The sequence below is a fragment of the Maniola jurtina genome, chromosome 14, assembly GCF_905333055.1.
Source record: "Maniola jurtina chromosome 14, ilManJurt1.1, whole genome shotgun sequence".
Lineage (NCBI taxonomy): Eukaryota > Metazoa > Arthropoda > Insecta > Lepidoptera > Nymphalidae > Maniola > Maniola jurtina.
Window position 1 is genome coordinate 8,964,550 of NC_060042.1, and position 13,040 is coordinate 8,977,589.

Sequence of the window (13,040 nt, forward strand, 5' to 3'; positions counted from 1 at the left end):
TGCCCAGCATGGCGGACTTTGGCCTAAGCTGTTCTCATTTTGGGAGAAGACTGGTTTAAGTAGTAGGTCAGTGTACCCACTACTGAGGTTACCTAGGTTGAATGAAACGAAGCAAAGTGCAAGTCAAAATGATTTTTGCTTGGGTACAGTTAAAGACCGGCGGAAGGCGAGTTGCATAGGCTACTTTTTATCCCAAACTGAAACCAAAAAGTTTCCATGGTAATCCCGGAAACTCAAAAAGTCCCCACGGGATTTTTAAAAACCTAAATCCATGCGCCAAGTCGCGGACAACAGCTAGTTATCAATAATTATAATATTCCACGTCACAGTCCCACGTATATTAGGCTATTTTCGTCGCCTACACCTCCTTTGATAGCTCCAGTGGGGATGAGATTGTATCCGGTGTAATCAAATAAGACGAGGAGACGCCAATCTGCGCGAATTCCTACAGGATTACCTGATTACTTATGTATGTAGTAAAATTGAAATCTGTTACACGAGTAATTCTATACGAGGATGGTTACAATTCAATTCCCATTGATTATGGCACGAATTTTAGCTGGAAACATGATTTTTAGGGTTCCGTACCTCAAAAGGAAAAACGGAATCCTTATAGGATCACTTTGTTATCTGTCTGTCTGTCCGTCTGTCCGTCTGTCGGTATGTCGTGCCCATCAAGAAAACCTACAGGGTAATTTCCGTTGATCTAGAATCATGAAAGGCAGGTAGGTAGGTCTTATAGCACAAGTAAGGGAAAAAATCCGAAAACCGTGATTTTTTTGGTTACATAACAAAAAATACGGAAAAATACCCCAGTACGAAACCCTCAGTGCACGAATCTGACTCGCACTTGGCCGGTTTTTTTAATAAAAAACCTACTTCTCAAGCCATGAAAATCGCGGTAGCAGATAAATATCTGTAGGCAAGTATAGATATTATGTACCAGGAACCACAACCTTAACTTGCTATAGTCCGCTAATAGACAAATCTGTATGGTGCAACATGCAGCAAACGATATGCATATCGCATGTTTCTGCGAATTATAGCAATTAAGCTTGTGATTCTGGGTATATCAAGGACTTCTGCAAAGTAACTCCTACTTCTATACAACATAGATATTAATCTAACACCTACGAACGGATGGTATACTAGCATTAATTGTACAGCATTAGACCAGGATATTATGGAGAATGAAGAAGTGCTTCATACATTGGCTTGATAAAAGCTCAGATTTTTCTTTTGAAGTTAAATTTTATATGTCAGTCAAAATCAAATGAACTTAGACTAACATCGCTACAAACATGGGTTGGATTCAAAAAAATGTTACGTAAACGTAGGTAGGTACATTATAAAGCCAAATTACACTTAATATTATAAAAGCGAAAGTTTGTAAGTATATGTGTGTGTGTGTGTGTGTGTGTGTGTGTGTGTGTGTGTGTGTGTGTATGTTTGTTACTCCTTCACGCAAAAACCACTGGACGAATTTGGCTGAAATTCAGAATGGAGATAGATAGTATCCTGGATTAGCACATAGGCTACTTTTTATCCCGGAAAATCAAAGAGTTCCCACGGGATTTCAAAAACCTAAATCCACGCGGGCGAAGCCGCGGGCATCGGCTAGTTAGAGATATTGATCAAACTTGGAGATGCGATATCACACGACCGCCGCTCCGCCAGGAATTAGATTGTGCCCGATGTAAATTGCAATCAAATGAGATGAGGCGACAATATGTGAGAATTTCAGTCATATGACCTGCTTACTTATTCAAGTAGTCAAATTGAATTCTTAAACCTACATCCTTGAATTTAGATAAGATTTGAATTCGGCGGTGTTCCCACTCGATTTCAACATGGGGTTATTCAAGGGGCGGATCAACAAATTCCTGAGAGGCCAGCATGGCATTCATAGGCGGTTCCTATGGTGATGGCGGTATAATAATATTATGTACTGAAAAGTATGAATCCCATCTAAGGAAATTATTCACACGACCTATAAGTACTATGTAAGTAATTTTTAAAATTCTGTTTTTTTCTCGTTATTTATTCAGATACAAGTAAACCCTTCACTGCGATCTCACCTGGTGGTAAGTAAAGATGCAGTTTAAGATGGAAGCGGACTAACCTGGAAGGTGTATGGCAGTTTATTACCCTTTTGGTTTCAACACGGCATCGTACCGGACGCTAATTCACTTGGCGTCGCCGGTAGGGTGGTAACTAGACACGGCAAAAGCCTCCCACCAGACCAGATCAGAGAAATTATAAAATTCCAAAGCCCCACCGGGAATCGAACCTAGATCCTCCTACTAATAAGACCGCAGCGCTTGCCACTGTGCCAAGGAGGTCGTCAGAGTTTCCATAGCTCGTGCACACGCACGCCAAAACAAATCCATACTTAATACTTAATATACTTAATATTTAATTACTTAATATTACTTATTTACTTAATATACTTAATTACCTCATAATATTATAAATGCGAAAGTGTGTCTGTCTGTCTGTCTGCTACCTTTTCACGGCCCAACAGTGTAACCGATTCTGACGAAATTTGATACAGGGTTAGCTTATATCACGGGGAAGGACATAGGCTACTTTTTATCCCTGAAAATCGAACAGTTCCCGCGGGATTCCTAAAGACCCATCCACTTAACCGATTTGTATGAAATTTGGTACCGAAGTAGCTTGCGTCCCTGTAATCGAAATAGGCAACTTTTTATCCCGGAAAATCAAACAGTTCCCACGGGATAGAAAAATCTAAATCCACGCGGACGAAGTCGCGGGCATACTCTAGTGAAAAATAAAATTATTGTGTTTTAAAACTCAAAACCAAACTCAATAATTTAAACGCCCACGAGAAGTGGAACAAAATAAATCACTAAGAGGGTGGTGAAGCCAAATTACCCAATATCATAAATCTAATTAATGATCTTTATGAAAATGAAGTTACTATAAGACTTCGGTTTAAAGTAAGTACTTAATAAAACAATATAATAAACTGGGCGCGTTTGGAATTATTACCACTACATCATTGGTAGACAATCAGAAAGTATACAAGTGTAAATTAAAAATTTATAACACCCTCGACAAGTGAAAGTTACAGTAACTAGAAAAGAGCTGATAACTTTCAAACGGCTGAACCGATTTATTTCTATTATAGCTAAGAACACTTTCGATCAAGCCACCTTTCAAACAAAAAAAACTAAGCTAAAATCGGTTCATTAGTTTAGGAGCTACGATGCCACAGACAGATACACAGATACACAGATACACACGTCAAACTTATAACACCCCTCTTTTTGGCTCGGGGGTTAAAAATACCGTCTTTCAATTGTAGCTTAACGAATTTGTAACAGAAGTGATACCAAAATAACGCTTTTAAACTATTTAACAAAAGTCCCCTGCTTATAAATATTTTAAATCACGCTGACAAAAGTTTCCACTAAAAAACGTTTGAGCCCTAAAAAAAGCCGTGAGCTAAAGTTCCCTAAAAGAGATTTCCATTTATTTTTCAGGATGCAAGATTGCAAAATAAGCCGTAGCTAAAGCAGCTCTGTACTGACGTTATGTATGGCTACATTAAAGGATTCGCTTGCTGCGGAAGTCAACCTCGACAAACTCTAATAGAGTCATACAACCAAAGTAATCGTCCCCTTCCTGGAAGTCGCAAACACACGGGGTCTTATCCCGCCTCTACCTGCTGGTGAACAACATTTATTGGGTCCAAGGAATCAAAAGCTTAATTCGTTATAATCCGCCCAAACCAAAGAAATCTGTATGGTGCAATATGCAGCATTCGCTGCATATTGCCCTCCCACTGGAGGGCGGGCGGTGCATGTCGAATGCTTTCCTGCTTGTTTATCAGTGGATAAACAAGCAGGAAAAGCGAGCCACCAAGCAAGCCACACGCACTACCACCACGCAGCACAACACAAATCCCAACACCACTCGACGTGTTTCGCCCCGACATACACCGGAGCATCCTCAGGTTATGTGGAGTAGAAAATAGAAGCTCAAAAAGGTATTCCATGTCATATCATACTGAATCCGAAACGAAAAAGCAAATCAGTGTCTTTGAAATTTCAACTGCTTAGGAGTGCAGATCTTAACAACTTTCAGGCCGAAGGTGAACGTTCTGGACTATAGAATACCAACAGATAAGCAAACAGTCGATCTTCCAAATTAACTTTATAGCTTGGCCTAGACCGGGTGTTTTAAATATAACGCTACTATTTTACCAACGATTTTCTTACGTATGTTTCTATTGACAATCTAGAGGACCGCATAAGGCCTCAGGGGGTTTATTCACAATGACAGGCGTCACGCAGACGGCACACTGATGCAAAATGAAACTCGGCACCCCTATGCTCGTCTCCCTTTTATGTGCAATTATTTTTACGGAACCGCCATGATGCGAGGATTGAGGCGTTGGTACGGAAAGAGGTGGATAACTGTGATAGAATAGCTGTATGAAACAGATAAAGGAACTCATTTACAGTACACTAAGTACTGTATAAGTTCATGCGACTTTTTATTTACTCGCATTTTAGTTGCTTAGTACTATTTGTAGGGTTATACGAATTTTTAAAATATTATGCGTATGCAAGTATGCTTTTCATGTAGGTAAGTAAATCTAAGATAACAGATTCACTGTGATGACTTTATACATAGAAAAGATCGTAATCCATCAAAATACGATGTCAGCAAATTTATTGTAAGCAAAATCACATTTGCCTGAAGTTTCAATAATCTTGATAATTACGGTCTATATAGATGCCATAACATGTGTAAATTAAAAATTTATAACACCCCCGACGATCCAAAGTGTCTGAGTTTTCCAAAACATCATTTACAAATAAATAATTATGTATTTAGGCAACGTCCATCTTGACAGCTTGACATTTGTCAATTGACATAATATTATGAACCTAACGGTTATCTAACCTTCTTTCCTACAAGAAAACTACAAAAGAGCTGATAACTCTTAAACGGCTGAACCAATTTTTTTAGATTATAGCTAAGAACACTCTCGATCAAGCCACCTTTCAAACAAAAAAAACTAAATTAAAATCGGTTCATTCGTTTAGGCGCTACGATGCCACAGACAGATACACAGATACACAGATACACAGATACACACGTCAAACTTATAACACCCCTCTTTTTGGGTCGGGGGTTAAAAATACACCATCGGCTAACTAAGTGTCAGCAAACTTCTAAACGTTATTGTGACCATTATGAGAAATTCTGATCAAGCGCATAGTAAATTTAAATGGCATATTTTTTATTTATGTTTAATTTAACGATAAATAAAAATATGTCCTTTTAATTAAGTATGTATGTATGTATGTATGGATGGTTGGATGTATGTATGTATGTGTGTGTGTATGTATGTACTTACTACTAGTGTTCCATAGTCTTTTTAGAATGGCAATGTCGACCATGTGAAGAACAGCACAAACGATGACCGCTGCGAGCGCCGCTCGTGGTATGAAATAGAAATACGGCGTCAGCAAACCCAATGTCAGCAGAACTATTATACCTGAAAAATATCTAGTTTTTAGAAAAGTAGGCAATTTATTTTTTAATTCATTTTATCCTAATACAAGTTAGCAATTGACTGCTATCCTACCTGAAGATAAGTGATGATGCGGTCTCAGATGGAAGCGGGCTAACATTGGGTACGGCAGTTTCAATAAAAAAAAACCCTTACCCCTTATTGGTTCTACACGGCATCATAGCGGCAAGCACTTATCTCTACAAGAGATAAGTGGATTTTAATATCATAAACAACAAACAATTTAAACAATTTTAGTAAAATCTATTGAAACATAGCTTAGTAGTTACATTGTTATCTAGATCAGCTAGTGCTGAAGATTTAAAAGTTTCAAACGGATAGTAGTTTAAAGGAGTATGAGTATATCAAAAATTCAGGAGTCAAAGTGAACTATGTTGAAAAGTTTTTAGATTTATGGAACACTGCTTACCCTCGCCGTTTTCAGACCAAGTGAAAAATGATAGCCCGCGATTGTAAGAATTATTATGGCGACGAATTATATTCTAGAAAACGAATCTGACTTGTTTTAATTCAAATGTCAAACAGGACTGGACTTAATTAGAGCCCCAACGACCTCTCTGGCGCATTGGTGTACTCTATAGTCTTATAATTGAGAGGTCTTGGGTTCTATTCCCAGTCTAGTCTAGTCTGGCTAGACTTCAGTTGTGCCTAGTTACCTCCTGACGACAAAGGGATGCTTCCAAGTTCCAGGCGATTTAGCATAACAGTACAATACGCTAAGGATTCTGGACTCTTACTCTACTCTTTCCGCATACGGCCGTGTTCTACGATGTAGGTATAGCGAACCAAATATTTTGAACTAGTTTTTAGTTAACTTTTTGTGAGCTCATCAGTTTTAGGTCTCATGTTATAGAGCAAGCATATTATTAGTACCTACCCGTATAAAATCCAGCTGCAGGAGTTTTGACACCCGACGCGTCGCTTACAGCGCTTCTCGTGAATGACCCGTTCACTGGGAACGAATGGAAAAAAGCGCCAATAATGTTGCAAGCGCCCAACGCTACAATTTCTTGAGTCGCATCCAAGGTTCTGCCTTTAGCTGGAAAAAAAAATTGTCAGGTCTGATTAGCCTTAGAATCTACAGGATTGGTAAGGCACTTATTTTTTTCAAATATGATACGAAGTTACCAATTCGATTTTTACTAACTCATACTAATATTATAAATGCGAAAGTGTGCCTCTGTCTATATTTCTATTATCTGTTCACGTGACATAGACATTTTATCCCGGAAAATCAAAAACATCTCACGGAAAAAACAAAACCTTTAGATTTTAAAATTAACTTCTTCAATCCTGCCGACAAAAATTTACAATTGTATTAACATAGACATAATTCAAATCGGTGTTCAATCCAAATGACTAGGTACTGCGAACTTAATTAAAAAAAAGAAAAATGTTCGCTAAAACACAGAATATTTTTTAAAATCACTAACGCTGACAAATGACATACATTTCCATTAACTCGCCTTACTTGGAAAACATGTGATGCATTTTAACCAAATTATTCTGAGCTCAATTTATATACTCTGGCACCGTACACGTATAATGACAGTTACCATAAAAGTAACACAGGTTCGCGTAACGACGCTTTGTATGAGAATAGCTTTAATAATACCTCGCGGGAACGACACGACACTGATTTCAATGACGGAGTTCTGAAATATTATAGCATCTGGCGTTTCATGGAAAAATTGGGTGGTTCTACTTATTCTTGTGTAATATAACGGGTTTGCTTGCCACAGTAGCCGAATCTAAGTAGGTACTTGGCAAATGGTCTAAAACTGAGTTTGAGATGAATAAAAAATTTTCAAAAGAAAAATAAAACCGACTTCAAAAACGACAAACACTAAAAAGTAAAAAATAACTTTTGTTTAGCTACACGTGTAATGCACCTAGGTATGAAGTCGAGCGAGCATATTATTAAAACAAAATTAGAAATCCAAGAGTGAAGCTCTCCCGACTTCATACCTAGGTGCATTACACGTGTAGCTAAACAAAAGTTATTTTTTACTTTTTAGTGTTTGTCGTTTTTGAAGTCGGTTTTATTTTTCTTTTGAAATTTTTTATTTCACAATTTTTAGTGGCCCTACTGTACTATAATATGCTGTGCCCAGTTAAAACCCTACTGTTTACTAAGCTATTACACTGATCGCGAGCAATTTGCTCCTATCCATTGAGGAGTTCTGTTCTCCATCTCCGAAGATATTCATCAGATCTTCACCAAATTTATATGGGACCACCTGCACAGTATACCCTTTCAAACAAAAAAAAAATTTCCAAATCGGTCCAGGGGTCTTTGAGTAATCGGGGAACATACATAAAAAAAAAAAAAAAAAAAAACCGCCTCCTTTTTTGGAAGTCGGTTAAAAAAATAAAAAAAATAGTTGTACTCTACTCAATAAGCTCTAAACAATGATACCCCACATGCTAGGATAAGATCTTTCCGGCTCCTTTTTTATGTATGGGAGCTCCCCTGAAAAATAATTTAATTGAATTTCAAATTTAATATTAGCAGTCGGGTCAACGTTTTCCACCAAATACCAAAATTTCAGGTTTGTAACTCATTTCGTCTACGAGCTAGAGACCTGGGACATACTTCGGACAGACAGACGGATGGGCGAACAGACAGACAGACAGACATACAGCAGAGTGATATTAATAGGGCTCCATTTTTACCCTTTGGGTACGGAACCTTAAAAATGTAAAAAAACATTTTCAAAGTGATGAAAAAACCGATGGAAAATTCCGACACCAAAATTCTCAGAATCATATTATTGCTGAATCCCTGGTTTCAGTTTTCAATAACACATGAATATCCCTTACGCCCTAGTATAACCCCTGTATATCACTGTTATATAAACAGCAGTTGTATCGTTCAATGTAAAATGCAATTTTTTGTTATTCAGTTCTTATGAATAATGCACACTACAAAAATATAACTCATACTTACCTGATGACACTGACCTGAATTTTGGGCTACATTTTTAGCATTGAATTTTATGTGAAGTTTGTTTATGTAGTAGTTACATAAGACCTACAGTTTACTTTTGTCATTGTTCTAATTCCCATATTTTCATGTTTAGATTTAGATCATAATCAAACCGTTATTTAAGTTATATTATTAAAATTACACAATAGATGTAAGCACGCAATAGACTAAAATCTAAATGGATATATAAGTAATAGATTATATTCATTCTTGGAAATAGTAATGACTGGATCAATATGGATACAATTATTTAACTAATCTAACAAAAATGTCCTGATTCACTCACTGACGGATTCATCAATGCCTAGCCTAAGCCCTTGGATCAAGAAAGCTAAAATTTAGCCAGTAGTTCCCTTTATAATGTAGACAAGAAGAATTTGTCTTTCCTGTCGAAATTCTTAAATTTTCCCTGGATAAAAAGTAGCCTTTCTCTTCCCTTCTTCCTGGGTCTCTTTTCCGCACTTAGACGTACTCGTCCGACCGTTGTACGTAAAAAAAATGTAGCCTGTATCCATCCCCTTACCAAACGTCAAAATCGAATAAACGTACCTATAGGCCAATGGCTAGCAGACACACAGACACCTCTCTATTTATAATATTAACTAGCTTATGCTCGCGACTTTATCCGCGTGGACTACACAAATTTCAATCCCCTATTTTACCCCCTTAGGGGTTGAATTTTCGAAAGTCCTTCCTTAGCGCATGCCTACATCATCATAGCTATCTGCATGTTAAATTTCAGCCCGATCCGTCCAGTAGTTTGAACTGTGCTTTGATAGATCAATCAGTCAGTCAGTCAACTTTTCCTTTTATACATTTAGATATGGTTGTATGTACCCACGTTGAACTTTTTAGGAATTTTTAACTAAGCAAGCTCACAATCATCTCCCGGACTATAATATAAAGCTAAATGTAATTTAATACAAACACATGAATGCCCCGAGCATCTGTGGTGCTCGTAATTTGTTTCAGTAATTTGAACCACTATTTCTCGCTTTGTATGAATTTCAAACTCTTTGTTATATTGTATTATATTATTATTTTTTATTCTAAAAGACATGCGGACAAGTTGACATCCTAGCAACCTCGCAATAAAAATTTATTTTTCTTTCAAAATAAAAGCTATCTTTATAGACATCCTTTCTTTATTTGTGTTACTTGCATAAGGGATATGACGATCAGGTTAAATGTAGGTACCTAGGTATTATAACTATTATGTAGTCCGCTACTTCATCCGCGTGGATAACTATATCTATGCGGATACCTACTATAAATAAAATATAATATAATAAAAAAACTATTTTTTAACACCGTGAGAAGTGTTTGATTTTGCGGGATAAAAAGCAGTGTCCCAGGATGCGAACTATTTCTTTACCTTTCGTTAAAAACGGTTAATCAGATGGACCGTAAAAAGCTAGCAGACAGATAGACAGATGCTTTCGCATTTATAATATTGACAGGTATAGTAGGTATGGATTAATGGAATTTAATGACTAAACGTAGGTATAGTATGTCACAGGTCGAGATCACAGAGATGGTAATCGGGGAAGGGGCGCACCGAACACCCGCACAGCCTTCGCGCTAACCAGGTGCGGGAAAGCGCGGATGACGAGCCCCGCCTCATACTCCGATTGCCATCTCGACCTGTTGCGTACTATATAATACATACTAGCCGATGCCCGCGACTTCGCCCGCGTGGATTTAGGTTTTTCGAAATCCCGTGGGAACTCTTTGATTTTCCGGAATAAAAAGTAGCTTATGTGTTAATCCAGGATATTATCTATCTTCGTTCCAAATTTCAGCCAAATCCGTCTAGTAGTTTTTGCGTGAAGGAGTAACAAACATACACACACAGACACACACACACATATACAAACTTTCGCCTTTATAATATTAGTGTGAAGTGTGATCTAAAGTATTCTGTCTCGTCAGTTTATTGTTTCCTACCAACAAACATACTAAAATTTTATTGATTTACGTCCAATATTTCTTTTCAAATAATTGAGATTCCAATGTTAATATTTTTCTCATTAATCTAAACCGTAATATTATGTGCTCCATTAACTCAGGCAGCATTTTTTTTATTTAAACACCAACACGCAATTTAGGACCTTAATTCAGTTAAATATAAAGTCTACATTTGTATAATTCGATAAAATCTTTGCTGTTGTACGTCTCATTACTGCTGTTAATTAGTAAGCATAACCAAAGTCGTTTCGACCTAGGGTTAGAACCTTAAGATTTTGTTTTATAAATCAGAATAAAAATCTTAAAACAAAAATAGGTAGAGCCATTTTTTTTCTAAACACACTGTATTTGCCGTTTTTTTTATGAATGAGTGACAACTAGGAAAGGGCATTAATTTTACATTTAAATACTAAATTTAAGTGCACGCTTCAAATTTAAACAATAGACTCGTGACTGGCAGCTAAAGTCACGAAGTTTGGCAGCTCTAAATTAAATTTTACTGTCATACTGTCTATCTTTTTCATCTTGGTATCTTGCTTTAGTAAGACCTCTTCTTACTAAAAAGTACATAATATAATAACTCAAAATTTAAAAAACCCCCGACACAAAAAACTCTATAAGAAAACTAGAAAAGAGCTAATAACTATCAAACGGCTAAACCGATTTTCTTCGATTATAGCTAAGAACACTCCCGATCAAGCCACCTTTCAAACAAAAAAATTAAATTTAAATCGGTTCATTCGTTTAGGAGCTACGATGCCACAGACAGATTCACAGATACACACGTTAAACTTATAACACCCCGGACTAGATATTTTTAGTTGTGCTCAGAATTAGTACCACTGGCTAGATACGGGCGGAGACAACCCTGTCTCAACCGTTTTCAGTATTTACTCTGCGTTACTCTACTCTTTCAACCTAAGACGACTTTCATGTTAAAAGTGTTCAGTATTCAAATGAAATTAAGAGCTTCGTGAGTTTATTTTGTGAGGTAAAATTAATGGTGGCAAAGTGTGATTAGAAATGTGCGGTCTACTTAGCGACTGGCAATGCTGAGGCATAATTATTTAGCGAATAATTGGATTTGGCCTTAAAGTTAGCTTTAAGTAATAAATACCAGGCTGTTACGGTCGCCAACAGAATAAGAGCTTTGTACACATTAGCAATTAAAATATCTCTTGCTTTACTGAGAAGGAAAATACTGTAAGGAAACCTGCATGCCTTAGAAGAGTTTTCCATATTTTCTCAAAGGTGTATGAAGTCGACCAATTAGTTTTCGTCCAGTGTGTCTTCTCATTCTGAGAGATCTGTGCTCAGTAGTGAGCCGGCCATGGGTTGATGATGGTAAAGACTATGACACATTAACCCAAAGCATTCGTCTAGTACATTTGGCGAATACGTATGTACCTACTTATTATTTTGCATTTTGTATGTAAGTCAAAACTAAATAGGTATGATAGGCTTAATGTATCTATGTATATGTAAGTCAGGATATAGTACCAAAAACTACATCATAATCACCATCATATAATCATAATCAGCATAATATTGCCAGTCTCTTATTAGAGTGCAGGCCGCAGTTTACCACACTGGCCAATTGCGAATTGGCAAACATCACACATCTTTGGAAATAATATGGAGAACTCTCAGGTATGCTGGTATCCTCATTTAATTGCTTAAAACACACATAACTCCAAAAAGTAAAAGGTGCGTACCTGGAATCGAACCCCGGACTAAGAGGCCATCGTTTCTCAATCCTTCCCTTATACCATGAAGCCCACTTTTGCACTTAACAGTAGGTATGCTATGAATTGATAAATTCAAATTTAAATACAAAATATTTTTATTCAATTAGACTTTTACAAGTTCTTTTGAATAGTCAAAAGCATCTACCACTGGTTCGGAATGCCTTTCCTACCGAGAAGAACCAGCAAGAAACTCGGCGGTTGCTCTTTTCAAAGATTTGATATACAATATTATACAAATATAAATAATTGGCTATGAAGTAGGTAGTAGGTACTCACAGAATGCTTTAGCGATGGCAACATTGGAAATGACTCCGACAAGAGGCACAACAATCAGACCTGAACCAAGATGTGATAACATTTCTCCCGCGTCAAACGTTGTGTTGCCAACAGTTGTTTGAAACGGTGGAAGCTCTGGTTTTGGCAGCCCTGGAGTTATGTCACCTGCAATAGGAGAATAATTAAAAAAAATATCAAGTATTAAAGCTTTGTAAGAGCTCAATGCACACCTACGAGTGAACTAGGGCCAAGGCTTAGGTTCGCGGTATTTTTACATAACAACAAAAAAAAAACAACCGCATAATAAAGTAAAATGAAGCTGAGACAAAGAGTCTGCGCTTTGTATCTCTCTACTCTGTAGATGTGCGTTGCGCTTAAGAAAACGCGGTGATTTTTAAGCATAAAACTATGAACTTTAAATACTAATATGGCGACTCAACTCGCCAATAAAGCGCCATCGTATGATTTCCCACAAGTAGGAACATTG

At 37.1% G+C, this 13,040-nt stretch overlaps 1 protein-coding gene across 3 annotated transcripts in view; it reads right to left on the minus strand.

Annotated features, from left to right (window-relative positions):
• LOC123871940 (sodium-independent sulfate anion transporter-like) overlaps positions 1-13,040 on the minus strand; it is a 44,791-nt gene that overhangs the window by 12,121 nt on the left and 19,630 nt on the right. For all 3 annotated transcript variants that reach the window (XM_045916000.1, XM_045916001.1, XM_045916002.1), the window contains 3 exons: positions 12,554-12,718; positions 6,450-6,611; positions 5,396-5,536 (listed from right to left, as the gene is read on the minus strand). In XM_045916000.1, coding sequence (XP_045771956.1) covers positions 5,396-5,536; positions 6,450-6,611; positions 12,554-12,718 — 468 coding nt within the window. The remainder of the gene's footprint in view (positions 1-5,395; positions 5,537-6,449; positions 6,612-12,553; positions 12,719-13,040) is intronic.